General features: G+C 38.1%; 1 protein-coding gene across 3 annotated transcripts in view; it reads right to left on the bottom strand.

The window, feature by feature from the left end:
• Positions 1 to 331: 331 nt before the first annotated feature.
• Positions 332 to 16,134, bottom strand: part of LOC128573914 (putative COBW domain-containing protein 7) — a 61,314-nt gene continuing 45,511 nt past the window's right edge. For all 3 annotated transcript variants that reach the window (XM_053574447.1, XM_053574455.1, XM_053574465.1), the window contains 4 exons: positions 4,036 to 4,104; positions 3,867 to 3,932; positions 892 to 1,021; positions 332 to 498 (listed from right to left, as the gene is read on the bottom strand). In XM_053574447.1, the coding sequence (XP_053430422.1) occupies positions 392 to 498; positions 892 to 1,021; positions 3,867 to 3,932; positions 4,036 to 4,104 (372 nt within the window). In that variant the 3' untranslated portion in view covers positions 332 to 391. The remainder of the gene's footprint in view (positions 499 to 891; positions 1,022 to 3,866; positions 3,933 to 4,035; positions 4,105 to 16,134) is intronic.

The raw sequence follows: 16,134 nt of genomic DNA, 5'->3' as shown, positions 1-16,134 counted from the left end.
GTTGTAAGGAAAAATGACAATACTGGAGATAGTTTTACTATTACTATTATAAATAACTTTCACGGGGGAGAAATTCAGTATATGTAAATTCCAAAGCCAATTCCGAAAGATATTTTTGAGAAACATCTGTCTCCAAATACACACACACACACACATATGTGCATATACACACACTTTAGGGAATATTTTATTGCATAAATGTAAAGTGTTTTATGAAAAAATGTTTTATGGTATAAATTTACTAAATTTAATGTATTCTGTAAAATAAATACTATTTTTAAAGCATACTGGAACTTAGAAGTAACAAAAAGAATAGATGCTTGAAATACTTCAGTAGGAAACTTATTCTCATTTTTATTATCCATCCTTTTGATAAGAGGTGCTTCTAGTGTTATGAACAAACTTGATCTTCTTTGAAATGTGTTGTACACCTCTTTTCTGCTTCTGTCACAGTAGCTATAAACAGCTGTTTAAGGATATCCTTATCTAAATTTCTACCTGCAAACAAAATAAAATATGGTGTGATTATGCTTATTAAAAGGCAACCATTCACCTATCAAATCCAGATCATTAAATGGTTAACGATATTCAGAAATCTACAAAAACAATAGTAATTGAGTGATTCCCTCTTTAATTTTCTGGTTAATTCTCTCAAAACAAAATCACTTTGGATTTGGTTGGTGTGGATTAATCACTTTTCTGAAATTGCTTGAAAAAGAATAAAAGGCTTTATCATGTGATCAGTCACATGATAAAGACAAATACATTAACCACAAGTTCATTTATTTACAAAAAGGCACCGGATTGGTTAATACTTTTTACATAGTATATTATATCCCTTTCGAATCTATTGTTTACTTTTCTTTAGATATTTAACCCTTTGTCACTTACCGATAAAGACCAATCGATTTGTTCTCTCGCTGTCATCTCTCCAGCTCACTGGAGCTTCTTCCAGATCATAGAGCTCATGGACACCTTGGACAATCACTTGTTGTAGTTTGTCTTTGACTGACACCAGCCCCTGCTCAAAGGAGAACTGACTGATCATTAATCAGCCTCAACTTGAATTTAAAAGCAGAAATGGGGCATCAACATTTACTGATTACTGCTGTTCATCTTCAACATAAAAAATTCATAAAGACACTGTGGAAATTACTTAATCCCAATTATTTGTGCATTTTAAAAGTTTCTTAAAACCTCCAATTAAAAAAAAGTTTCTGTGCCTTGATTTTTTAAAACAATCCTTTTTGTAATAATAAAATAAATACATATATTAGGATGCTCTTTCAATGTTATTTATCACAACTAAAACCTGAAGCAACAAAATGATAAACATAATATGTGTCATATCCTACTGATAATTTTATTTATTTTTGAGACAGTGTCTCATTTTGATGCCCTTGGTAGAGTGCCATGACATAGCTCACAGCAACCTCAGACTCTCGGGCTCAAGCAATCCTCTTGCCTTAGCTTCCTGAGTAGCGGGAACTACAGGCGCCCACTACAATACCCATTTTTTAGAGATGGGGTCTCATTCTTGCTCAGGCTGGTCTGGAATTTCTGAACTCAAGCAATCCACTCTCCTCAGCCTCCCAAAGTGCTAGGATTATAAGTGTGAGCCACCAGACCCAGCCCTGATAATTTTAAGGATTTTATAGTTGTTTCATAGTTGAAATGGGAAAATTTGAGAAGGTAAAGGATTTTAGTGACATTAAATAATTTATTTTAAACATCTATTGTGATCAATGGAAGAGATAATGAAATAAAGGAAAAGAAAATTATATTTATCTGGATAAAAGTTCATTTTGTATTGATTTGCAGGAATAAAGAACAAATTATCTGATAAACTGGCTCCTATGGGGATAAAATGGATTTCTGAAAAATGTTTGTTATATATATATATATATATGCACAGTATTTGTTGTTTGTAAAACACATGTTTGTAAAACACATGTAAAACACATTTTAAAACAGGAGGAAACAAACCACTCCTAGTCATTCTTAACACAATTTTTGTGTATTTTAGGTGTGTTTTCTTCTAGTTTTTCTTCTGCTGTGCCCAGTTTATGTTCTGCTCTTCAGATTTAAATTTTTGTAATAATAAACTGGCATGAATTATGTAAGCATCAATTTGCATTACTTGTGTAAAGATTTTGAAGTATTGTCTGCAGTTACTAGAGTTAATTCCACGTAGAGGTGCTGGTGGCAGAATTAGTGTAAATGCCCAAACTGCACTTTTCTACATAACCAGCCCTCATTCAGTGCTAGGGGATAAAAACACTTGCATACTATTCTCTACCAGTGAGAATCACATAATGTAGACAGGGGTACAGTCATAAAGCAGCAGCAGGATCTGGCTTAGTAAGTTCCCTTAGATCCTTTGAGTGGGAATGATTTGAGATTCACTCGTTTTGTTCTACAGAGCTGATCCCAGGTAGAGCCAGGAAAAGATTGAAGAAATTTAGATTTAAATAGTTTCTGGAGAGAAGGGAGCACTCACACATTAGTTGGTGTAAACTAACAGAGCTCTTTTGGAAAGAAGTATGAAGAATCCTCAAATAGACCTTCCATTTAATTCTGCAATCCCATTACTAGGTAATACCAGGAAGAAAAAAATAACATTTTACCCTAAGGACATGTGCAGTCGAATGTTTATAGCGGCTCAAATCATAATCACAAGGATGTAGAAACAATCCAAGTGCCCATCAACTCATGAATGGATAAAGTGTGGTATGTGTGTACTATGGAATACTAGTGAGCCATAATGAAAGATGGAGACTTTACATCTTTTGTATTAACCTGTATAAATTTGGAGAACATCCTCCTAAGTAAAGTATCACAAGAGTGGAAAAGCAAGCATCTAATGTACTCAATACTAATATAAAATTAGTAGATGAACAATTACAGGTCACACAGAAAGAAAAACAAATGTAAATTCAAGAAGGAGGGAGGAAAGAGGTGAGGGTGTGGTAAGTGCTCACCTATCTGGTACCATGTAAGGGGGTATGGCGCACCTCCTGGAGGAAGGGCTCAACTACTACTTGGACTTTACCTAACAAATGGAAACAATGTAACCTAATTATATGTACCCTTACATTAATCTGAAATAAAAAAATAAAAATAGTTTCTTGATAGTCTCAAACTCTGTTCACTGTAGCAACCCCAGGAAGTCAGTCACTAATCGGAGAGAGAATCTATTGATAGTAATAAAAATAAACAGTAATAACGAAAATTTTATGTGCACTTGTGGACACACAAGAGCAGATCCTCAAATGACTGTTGATTGGTTGGGCATACAGCCAGAAACACTGCCTCCTGGAGAAAATACCTTTCATGACATAAATACCCAAATGTCAAATAATATGAACGGGTTTCCAAACACAAAACAAAAATTCTTCTAGTCCTTTGTAACTTTAGAGTATGACAAATGTTTAATGTCTGTTAAATGCATCGAGAAGCATCGTGTGCAGCAGCAGCAGCAGCAGCAGCAGCATGATTTTCAACATGATTTTTCTGTTAATGAAGCACCCTTGGAAAAAGTTTTCCCTAAGTGACCTATCTGTGCGCCAAGAGGAGGAAAGTTTCAATGCAGTCAAGCTCATCAGCCTGATGAGAGCAGGGGGTACCATTTCAAAGCACACAGATTGTTTTCACAGTAACATGAACTTGGGCCAATAAATCATGCTCTATGTAATGATTTCCGAACTTCCTTTTCAGCAATTGAAATGAAAAAGGGAAATGGAAGTTGACAAAGGTTATTTGTACTAAAACCTGTGCTTCTGTTTAAAACCAAATAGGGGTTTTCATATGCTAGCCAAGAAAAGGACTCTGTCCAGAAGTCTACGACAGTAAACTGCATACTGCACCTTTAGCCGTATGACCTCCATGCAGCGATCGTCCTTGTTTCTCACACTCTTTTCCCACAGGAGATTCTGTATCAAGTGACATATTTTAATAAGACCAACCATGGCTAATAGAAACAACTATGTAACAAAACGGTTGATAAATCATTAATCAGTTAAAAATTGCTTTCACCTGAATAAATACATTTAGACTTTCTTCCTTCACATTTCCTGGTACTTCAAATGTGATTGTCACAATACTCTGTAAATCGAGAGAAATAAACAATAATGACCTTTTTATAGTAATGTCAATATATTTTTTAAAAATCACAAGTTTAATATTCACACAAGGAAAATATTCATGAAATTTTATGTCCCCAACAATAAACATTAAGTATTATATTTTTTTCACTATATATGCTGATTTTTGGAGTTGACAACTCATTTTCTAATACTCTGCGGAGGCGATCAATGGTTTAGTATTTACACAAAATAATATTTACACCAAAAATCTTTCATGAAAGGTTCCTCGTCATTTATTTTAATCTTTTCCAGATTTTCAGCAATAAGGAGGAATATAACATACATAGTGTCCAACTATAGACTGAGCCCGGCGTTTCTGTCTGAGCCATCTCACTTCATCATTTCATTTACTCTTTCAACAGTCCTTGGGAGTAAAGATAAGTATTGGAGAAAATGAGCTCCAAGAAAATAAACTACCCACAGTCAGGAGTAATACTCAAAAACAAAAGTATGAATCTGTTCTTTTGGAAAAATACATACAAAAGAATGGCTTGGTTTTTATCTCTAACTGAACAAGCATGTGCCAAAAGTAGAAGAGTCCCTAGGAGTGAGAATGACAGTGTAATGCCATCATGGCTTTAGTACAGTTAACGTCATTTATAGGACATTAACTCTGGATTTATTATCTATCCTTCCTGATGTTGATAAATCTCTCACTTACCCTAAAAACCCAGAAATTTAAGATTTCTTCTAACAAGTCATATAATTAAGATCCAAACCTCCTTTTCCCAAATTTCAAACTTAGTGATAAAAATACACAAAAGTTAAGCATAACATGAAAAAAACAGAAACCCTACCTTGGAGAATCAGATGCTCAAAAGCTAAGCTCAAAATGGCTTAAGGCAGATAGAAAGAACGCCCTAAAGCACAGTCCTGTGTGACTTTTTGTAACTGCTTATTGGGTGAAGACATTTTATTCGCCATTAGAAAACCATATAGGGTTATAGTAGAAAAATATGAAAAGACCAAAATTTTTTTATACTCCAAACTTAGAGAATAGCAAAAAGTAAGTATTTAAGCACAAATACATTGACGCTTCATCTCCATTGTTGCTAGTAATAGGAAAAGCAGGAAGAGCTTTCTTGCTTAATATGAGAAATACAAGTCACCTAAAGTTTCAAATTGGACATTAAAATGTGAAACAGTTAAAAGCACTTTCATTGTCACAACAGTCAAAAGGTGAACACAAGTAGTAAACACCATATATACATATAATGGAATATTATTTAGCTTTAAAAAATCCTGTCATAGGCTACAACATGGATGAATCTTGAGGACATTATGCTAAGTGAAATAAGACAGTCACAGAAGGCCAAACACTGCACACTCCCCTTCTATCAGGTAGCTAAAATAGTCAAACTTACAGACTCGGAAAGTAGAATGGTGGTTACCAGGGGCTTAAAGGCAGGCAGAAATGGGGACTGCTGTTCAGTGGATATAGTTTCAGTCATACAAGATAAAAAAGTTCTAAATGCCTGTTGTACAACAATGTACATACAGTTAAAAATACCATATTATATGCTTAAACATTTCCTAAAAACGCTACAAACCTATACAGCATGTTACTATACTGACCAGTGTAAGGAAATACCAATATAATGCTAAGTACAGTAGAACCTCTGTATGTTGGTCACGTAAGTGACTTTAACAAACTGGTCAACACACAGAGGTGGTCAACAAAAGGAACTAGATCTTTTATATACTGAGTGAATGTGGTGTGTGTCCAGTCTATGAACATTAGGTCAACGTAAGAGGTGGTCAGTGTAGGGAGGTGGTCAACTATGGAGGTTCTACCATATTTGTATACCAGGAATTTTTCTGCTCCATTAAAATCTTATGGGACCACCCATATATGGTCCATTGCTGACCAAAACATTATTTTTTTTTTTTTTTTGTAGAGACAGAGTCTCACTTTATGGCCCTCGGTAGAGTGCAGTGGCCTCACACAGCTCACAGCAACCTCCAACTCCTGGGGCTTAAGCGATTCTCTTGCCTCAGTCTCCCGAGTAGCTGGGACTACAGGCGCCTGCCACAATGCCTGGCTATTTTTCGGTTACAGTTTGGCCGGGGCCGGGCTTGAACCCGCCACCCTCGGTGTATGGGGCCGGCGCCTTACCAACTGAGCCACAGGCGCCGCCCCCAAAACATTATTATACAGCACATGACTGTACTTATTTTGAAATCTTAATAAACATACTCTGCTTTTAAATTATTTGGTTTTTATAGTTTAAGGTAATAATAGCATGCATTTTAAAATAATTATTTCCTTCCATCACTAAAGAGATCACTACAAATACCTAAAAATCCCTATCAAAATATATGGCAAAAAGTTGCCAAGTAAAACACAATTTGTTAGTTTCAAAGGAAGTAATTTAGCCTTCAAAACTGTTTAAAACGTATTGGCCTTCAATACTGAGAATGTCTCAATATAGGACTCAATATAATCCTATTGCTTTATCATTAAAAGATTTTTATAATGATTTCTATTCTTGGCAACTTAGAGATATAATTTCATACTTTTGAAGAGTATAATTAACTCCAGTGTGAGACAAAAAAGGCTTTAAAAATTAAGATAATGCATCGTGGGGCTCAAGGAGGGCAATCTATATTTTGGAATCAGCTGTATTTCTAAACCAATGAACTCTTTCTTATATTAGAAAAACCCTTAAAGAAGGAAATCCATAAATTCTCAGTGCAGAGGAGTGTCGTAACTCACACTTCATAATGGGCTGCAGTAAGAAACTAAGCACAGTTACTGCCGCTTGGGTTTTCTCTTCTACCTTCCCACTCTCTACCTCCGGGTCTTCCTTATGGAATGAATAAGAAGTCCGTGGAAAATAGAGAACTACATTGAATATTCAGAGAGAAAAATAGCATATACATATTATATCCTAAGTATTATCCATTTCAGATTTTTCTAGTTTATTTTTGCTTTGGATTTAAAATTAATTCTCCTTTTCCCATGTGTGCAGACCCAGAAAGAAACAGAAAAATGAGCAATAGTTGAGAAAACTAAAAGATAAGGAAATGCCTCTAAAATAAAATTTAGAAGTAATTCAGATTTATTTGTTCTGTTTTTTCTTTAACCCACTAGGACACAGGAACTGTAGTCAAGGGTTGCAGCATTAGGAAGGTTGAGAACCACTGCACTAGGACATTTCTGAGTTTTCTACTCTTTTGCAAACAATACCTCACAAGCAATAACCTCTACATGTTTTCTTCATTTGGGACACTCAGCCAACTAATATGTAGTATGTTTAAACTCAAAGTGTGAACCTCCACACTCTAGCACTCCGTTCCTTTTGCCTGTCTCATATCTCTACTATGATATCCTGTTTTCAGGGTATTGAAGCTGAAGACAAGATATTTCATCCAAATCCCTTCACCTTCTAGATTTCTCTAATTCTGGCTGGGTTCCTCTAGTCAATCTAGGCTTGTTTCCCATCACTCTTCCCTCTTCTTACCAATCCAGACTCAAGATAGGAAATTCAGGTAATTCTACCTGTCAAAACCAGCTCTTGCTTTATCCCATTTCTAGTTTCACTGTAATGACATGGTTCAGGCCCTCATCATGTGGCTTCTTCCTTCTTGGTCTCCTGACTCTAAAGTCCAATCCAGCCCATGTAACTGCCAGATAGCAAAACATGAGTTCTCTGTGCTTAGCAAATTAAAGCCCAACACCTTAGACTGGGATTCCAACACCAATGATCCACTAACACTTTGGCATTAGAAAGGTGCTCTTCTGGAAGATTCTCACTTCTAAACACCTAAATTGTACTTTCCCTTACTTCTTCCTGTCAGGAAAACCCTACCAGGATAATGCTACATTTTGGCATATAAGTCAGAATAGCATTATTACCCCTTCTATGACTGGGAAGGATCTCTACAATTTTGGAAATCTTTTCTATCTTTATCAAGATATAGGGAATTACAAGAATATTGTTTGTAAGTGTACACTAAAAACTTACATGCTTTTCTATGTATTTTAATAATAAAAGCAAACCCCACTATCTTTCATGAAGCCTCTGATAGGGATTAGGACCTGATATCCCAAAAACGGTCATCTCAGTATTTGAGAAAACAGTGGAAGCAGAAAGGTCACTATTACTTTACTTCCTCCACCCTCCACCCTATTCCCCTCTCCCCAGACAAGTCATAAAACCTAGGAGGGATTTTCTGTGTTTTTTTAAGACAGAGTCTTACTATGTCCACTTCGGTACAGTGCCATAGCATCACAGCTCACAGCAACCTCAAACTCTTGGGCTTAAGCGATTCTCTTGCCTCTCAGCCTCCCAAATAGCTGGGACTACAGGCACCGCCCATAATGCCCAGCTATTTTTGTTGTTGCTGTTGTAGTTATCATTGCTGTTTGGCAGGCCCAGGCTGGGTTTGAACCCACCAGCCCCAGTATGTGGCTGGTGCCCTAACCACTGAGCTATGGGCACCGAGCGTAGAAGGGTATTCTGACCTTCCCCTAAGACAGATCTTAAGACTCTCATTTAAAAGGTGCCTTCCCTAAGACATGATTGCAAGAGGGACTTTGCCTAACAAATGCAATCAGTGTAACCTGGTTTATTGTACCCTCAATTAAAAAAAAAAAAACTGTTTAAAAAAAAAAGGTACATAATCCTGTCTACCTTGTGGGCTACTGGGAGGATAAGATAAGGGAGTCAGCAAGGGACTTCTGGACCCCAAGAGGATGACAAAAACAGTGGAAAACTGGCATGTGGTTGCATGTGTTCGATCAACCTAACCCCACCGGCAACCGTAAGTACAAGCAGCAGTGAGACTACAAACCAGAAAGGCCTTACCTGTGAACTGTTTCGGTGTTTTTGGACTTGGCACTCAGTTGAACTGCCTTGGGGAGAGCTTGAGCAGGAGTACAGAGAACTTCAGGCATTTTCTAGGGCCCCAGACTGAGCCTCTGAGCTGGGTGCCAGGAGCCATTGTGAGAGAACTGCCCTGGCAAGCTCCGCCCTCAGGGTCCCAGAGCAAGGATCGGGTGGGAGCTAGTAACCTAGTGACTGAGCAGCCTAAAGGCGGGGACTGAGCTGCCTTACAGCCTTAACCCTTAGGGGCAGAGTGAGACTGGTTTTGGCACACTGGAGCCTCGGGCTGTTGCCCTGGGTATAGTGCCATGGCATCACAGGTCATAGCAACCTCAACTCCTGGGCTTGGTGCCGCCCGGATCTCCATAAGAGCTGCACCGCGACCCCTGATGCACAACCCACGCCCGCCGGGCTTCCGCGTGCCCTGACCAAAAATTGTGGGAGCCCCTGCGTCCTCCCTCCTGTATCCTCCCTGCCTCCACACTGGCCCGCTTATCTGGCCAGGGATAGTGCTAGCCGTGTGCCCTCTGGAGCCCTCCCTGCCGCTGCGCAGAGCCCTTCTTCTGGCCAGAGGCTGCTGGAGCCTTGGGCGCTCTGTGCCAAAATCACTGAGCGCCAGGCACTCCCAGAACCATGTGCACCACCTCCCGCCCTGTTGCTGGATCTGGGTGTATCACATGCCAGAGCTGTTTCCACAACCAGAACTCCCTAGCTGGGGCAGCCCCAGAGAAACTACACAGGGTCACTCCCTACAAAGATCCAGCAACAATAGAGTGAACACACACTGGGGTCTAATCTTGGAAAGATACCTCCCCAACTCTGAGGACGGCCAGAGGCAATGGTGAAAAACAATCATGAGGCAAAATCAACAGAAAAACTCTGGCAATATGAATAATCAGAGTTGATCAACTCCCCAAGGATCAATGGGGCAGACACAGCACAAGATCCCATGCACAAACAAATAGCTGAGATGTCAGAAATCGAATTCAGAATCTGGATAGCAAATAAGATCAAATTAGAATTCCAAGCAGTAACCCAAAAGATATCTCAAGAATTCAACAAATTCAAAGACCAAATGACCAAAGATTTTGACACATTGTGACAAGTAGTTGCAGGCCTCAAAGATCTGAAAAACACAGTAGAATCCCTCAGTAACAGAATAGAGCAAGCAGAAGAAAGGATTTCTGACACTGAAGACAAAGCTTTCGAATGCTCCCAAACTCTCAAAGAGGAAGAGAAATGGAGAGCAAAAACAGATCTCTCTCTCAGAGAGCTCTGGGATAATTCGAAGAAAACCAATATTCGTCTTATAGGGATCCCTGAAAGTGACAAGGTGGCTTCACAAGGCACAGAGTATCTTCTCCATGAGATTATGAAGGACAACTTTCCAGACATGCCAAGAGATCCTGAAATTCAGATAGCCAACAGTTTCAGAACTCCAGCACAACACAACCCAATAAGACATCCCCCAGACACATCATAATCAATTTCACTAAAGTTAATATGAAGGAGACAGTTCTGAGCAGCCAGACGAAAGAAAACGATCACCTACAAGGGCAAGAATAATAGAATAACTGCAGATCTCTCCGCTGAAACCTTTCAAGCTAGAAGAGGATGGTCATCGACTTTTAATCTCCTAAAACAAAATAACTTTCAATCCAATCCTGTACCCAGCTAAACTGAGTTTCATTTATGATGGAGAAATTAAATATTCAATGACATTCACATGTTGAAGAAATTTGCCATAACTAAACCAGCTCTCCAGTATATTCTCAGACCTATCCTCCATAAAGACCAGCATAATCCTCCACCACAAAAGTAAACCCACCCAGAAAATTTTGATCAAATTCCAACTTCCACAGTCGCAAAAGGATTAAAAATGTCCACCGGACTCTCGAAAGGCTTATCAACATTCTCAATTAATGTGAATGGTTTAAAATGTCCTCTAAAGAGGCACAGGTTGGTTGACTGGATACAAAAACTCAAGTCAGATATCTGCTGCATACAAGAATCGCATCCTACACTAAAAGACAGATATAGACTCAAGGTGAAGAGATGCTCATCTATATTCCAGGCAAATGGAAAGCAGAAAAAAAGCAGGTGTTACAATCCTGTTAGCAGATGCAATAGGCTTTAAACCAACCAAAATAAGGAAAGATAAGGATGGACACTTCATATTTATTTAAGGTAATACTCAATATGATGAGATCTCAATTATTAATATTTATGCACCCAACCAAACACACCTCAATTTGTAAGAGAAACTCTAACAGACATGAGCAACTCGATTTCCTCCAGTTCCATAGTAGTTGGAGATTTTAACACCCCTTTAGCAGTGCTGGATAGATTCTCCAAAAAGAAGCTAAGCAAAGAAATTTTAGATTTAAACTTAACCATTCAATATCTGGACCTAACAGACATCTACAGAACATTTCATCCCAACAAAACTGAATACACATTCTTCTCATCAGCCCATGGAACATACCCCAAAATCGACCATATCCTAGGCCACAAATCTAAATCTCAGCAAATTCAAAACAATAGAAATTATTCCTTGCATCTTCTCAGACCATCATGGAATAAAAGTTGAACTCAATAACAACGGGAACCTGCATACCCATACAAAAACATGGAAGCTAAACAACCTTATGCTGAAGGATAGATGAGTTATAGATGAGATTAAGAAGGAAATCACCATATTTTTGGAATAAAACAACAATCAAGACGTGAATTACCAGAACCTCTGGGATACTGCAAAGGCAGTCCTAAGAGGGAAATTTATAGCACTGCAAGCCTTCCTCAAGAAAATGGAAAGAGAGGAAGTTAATAACTTAATGGGACATCTCAAGCAACTGGAGAAGGAAGAACACTCCAACCCCAAACCCAGCAGAAGAAAAGAAATAACCAAAATCAGAGCAGAACTAAACGAAATTGAAAACAAAAGAATTATACAACAGATCAATAAATCCAAAAGTTGGTTTTTTGAAAAGATCAATAAAATAGATAAACCTTTGGCCAACCTAACCAGGAAAAAAAGAGTAAAATCTCTAATTTCATCAATCAGAAATGGTAAAGATGAAATAACAACAGACCCTTCAGAAATTCAAAAAATCCTTAACAAATACTACAAGAAACTCTACTCTCAGAAATATGAAAATCTGAAAGAAATCGACCAATACCTGGAAATACGCCACCTACCAAGACTTAGCCAGAATGAAGTGGAAATGTTGAACAGGCCTATAACAGTTCTGAAATAGCATCAACTATACAAAATCTCCCTAAAAAGAAAAGCCCAGGACCAGGTGCCTTTACGTCAGAATTCTACCAAATCTTTAAAGAACTAGTACCTATACTACTAAACCTCTTCCAAAATATAGAAAAAGAAGGAATATTACCCAACACATTCTATGAAGTAAACATCACCTTGATCCCCAAACCAGGGAAAGACCCAACAAGAAAAGAAAATTATAGACCAATATCACTAATGAATATTGATGCTAAAATATGCAATAAGATCCTAAAAAACAGAATCCAACAACACATCAAAAAATTATACACCATGACCAAGTGGGATTTATCCCAGGGTCTCAAGGCTGGTTCAATATACATAAATCTACAAATGTAATTCAGCACATAAACAAACTAAAAAATAAAGACCATATGATTCTCTCAATTGATGCAGAAAAAGCTTTTGATAATATCCACCATCCCTTCATGATCAGAACACTTAAGAAAATTGGTATAGAAGGGACATTTCTTAAACAAATAGAGGCCATCTACAGCAAACCCACAGCCAATATCATATTGAATGGAGTTAAATTAAAATCATTTCCACTTAGATCAGGAACCAGGCAAGGTTGCCCATTGTCTCCATTGCTCTTTAACATTGTAATGGAAGTTTTAGCCATTGCAATTAGGGAAAAAAAGGCAATCAAGGATATCCACATAGGGTCAGAAGAGATCAAACTTTCACTCTTTGCAGATGACATGATCCTATACCTGGAAAACCCTAGGGATTCTACTACAAAACTTTTAGAAGTGATCAAGGTATACAGCAATATCTCAGGCTACAAAATCAACACCCATAAATCTGTAGCCTTTATATATACCAACAATAGCCAAGCCGAAAAAACAGTAAAGGACTCTATTCCTTTCACAGTAGTGCCAAAGAAGATGAAATATTTGGGAGTTTATCTAACAAAGAATGTGAAAGATCTCTATAAAGAGAACTATGAAACTTTAAGAAAAGAAATAGCTGAAGATGTTAACAAATGTAAAAACATACCATGCTCATGGCTGGGAAGAATCAACATAGTTAAAATGTCTATACTACCCGGCTCGGCACCTGTGGCTCAAGCGGCTAAGGCACCAGCCACATACACCTAAGCTGGTGGGTTTGAATCCAGCTGGTGCCCACCAAACAACAATGACGGATGCAGCCAAAAAGTAGCTAGGCCTTGTGGTGGGTGCCTGTAGTCCCAGCTACTTGGGAGGCAGAGGCATGAGAATCGCTCAAGCGATTGGAGGTTGCTGTGAGCTGTGATGCCACAGCACTCTACCCAGGGTGACAGCTTGAGGCTCTGTCTCAAAAAAAAAAAAAATCTATACTACCCAAAGCAATATATAATTTTAATGCAATTCCTATCAAAGCTCCATTGTCATATTTTAAAGATCTTGAAAAAATAATACTTCATTTTATATGGAATCAGAAAAAAACTTGAATAGCCAAAACGTTACTCAGCAATAAAAACAAAGCAGGACGAATCACGCTACCAGACCTGAGACTGTACTATAAATCGATAGTGATCAAAACAGCATGGCACTGGCACAAAAACAGAGAAGTAGATGTCTGGAACAGAATAAAGAACCAAGAGATGAATCCAGCTACTTACGTTATTTGATCTTTGACAAGCCAATTAAAAACATGCCATTAAAAGACTCCCTATTTAACAAATGGTGCTGGGTGAACTGGCTGGCAACCTGTAGAAGATTGAAACTGGACCCACACCTTTCACCATTAACTGAGATAGATTCTCACTGGATAAAAGATTTAAACTTAAGACATGAAACTACAAAAACACTTGAAGAAACTGCAGGGAAAACTCTAGAAGGAATTGGCCTGGGTGAATATTTTATGAGGAGGACTCCCCAGGCAATTGAAGCAGTATCAAAAATACACTACTGGGACCTGATCAAACTAAAAAGCTTCTGCACAGCCAAGAACATAGTAAGTAAAGCAAGCAGACAGCCCTCAGAATGGGAGAAAATATTTGCAGGTTATACCTCCGATAAAGGTCTAATAACCAGAATCCACTGAGAACTCAAACGTATTAGCAAGAAAAGAACACGTGACCCCATCTCAGGGTGGGCAAGGGACTTGAAGAGAAACTTCTCTAAAGAAGACAGACGCACGATCTACAAACACATGAAAAAAAGCTCATCATCCTTAATCATCAGAGAAATGCAAATCAAAACTACTTTGAGGTATCACCTAACCCCAGTAAGAATAGCCCACGTAACAAAATCCTAAAACCAGAGATGTTGGCATGGATGTGGAGAAAAGGGCACATTGTACCCCTTGATTGCACTAATGTACACAGCTATGATTTAACAATAAAAATAAATAAATTAAAAAAAAAAAAGGTGGGCGGCGCCTGTGGCTCAGCAGGTAGGGTGCCGGCCCCATATGCCGAGGGTGGCGGGTTCAAACCCAGCCCCGGCCAAACTGCAACGAAAAAAAAAAAAAGGTACCTTCCCTAAACCTAGAGAAAAGGAACATCCTTATTTCTGAAGACATGGGTTCACAGAGAAGAATCTCAACAAACAGGCCTTACTAAGTTCCTCCTAGTTAGATGTTTTATTCCAATTATACTTCTCCAGAACTATCCACTTCTGCATCACAGTTAGCATAAAAATGCACAGGTTTTGGCAGTGCTGTAGCTCATGGGTAGGGCGCCAGCCACATATGCTTTTTAGCGCTGGGGCCATCTAAAACATCAATAACTGCAACAACAACAACAAAAATAACAGGGTGTTGTGGTGGGCACCTGTAGTCCCAGCTACTTGGGAGGCTGAGGCAAGAGAATCACATAAGCCCAAGAGTTTGAGGTTGCTGTGAGCTGTGACGCCACAACACTCTACACAAGGCGATATAGGGACATTCTGTCTCAAAAATAATAATAATAATACATGGGTTTATCCATTTCATCAGGTCTTCTCCTTATGAAGGTTCTTGTGTCGTGTAAAAACTTAATAAATTTGTATGCTTTTCTATGGTTAATCTTCCATTTGTTACAGGGATCTTAGCTATGAATCTACAGATGGGTAAGGAAAAGAGCTATTTCCTCCTCTACACCTCAGATCCACTAAGCCAATGAGACAGTTCACGCCTCCGAATCCCACAGCCCTTTGTCTGTGATATATTTTACCTCACGTTTATATATCTAAAGCAGGAAAGTGCATCAGCATCTCCCAGAGCTTAAAAAAATTTAGACATGCCTATTTGCTGGTAAAATGACATCATGTTTGGGATTTGTCCAGCAAGAGTGACAGGCACATACAGGCTTGTTATACTATTCTACTGTTATGTATATCTAAAATTTACTATTAAATTTTTTTTAATACTCCAGCAAAAGAAATGTTGAGAAGATTGATGAACTATCAATCAGCAATCAAATCAGCAAAATGTTGACATCATTTAAACAAAAGGATGCATACAGGAGCTCATTTTACTATTCTCTTCACTTTTGTATATCTTTAAACATTTCCATAATAAAATGTTAAAAATACACATCAATTGTTCGCATACACCCAAGCCCCAATCTTGGAGGCGGGAACTACCTGACCATCAATTATTTTTTTAAAAAAGGTCCACAAGTGATTCTGATTTATATTCTCCTTTTAAAATCAGAGCTTTTCATTCTTTTAACAAATATTCATCAACAACCTACCTTATACCAAGCTCATGCTAAGCTATGAAGAATTTATATTTAAGGAATTTATAAACTAATGTAGGGGAAATGCATTTCAACCCAAACTACAAGGCATTATAAAGGCCAAGATACGGGTACATACAGGATATTACAGGTGTAGATATTGGCCATCCATAAGTTTTCCTGCGAATACTCCGTTTTCTTCATCTTTTTTTTTATTGTAGAGAC

Source organism: Nycticebus coucang, chromosome 2 (assembly GCF_027406575.1).
Source record: "Nycticebus coucang isolate mNycCou1 chromosome 2, mNycCou1.pri, whole genome shotgun sequence".
Classification (NCBI taxonomy): Eukaryota; Metazoa; Chordata; class Mammalia; order Primates; family Lorisidae; genus Nycticebus; species Nycticebus coucang.
This window is presented reverse-complemented; position numbering and strand designations above follow the sequence as displayed.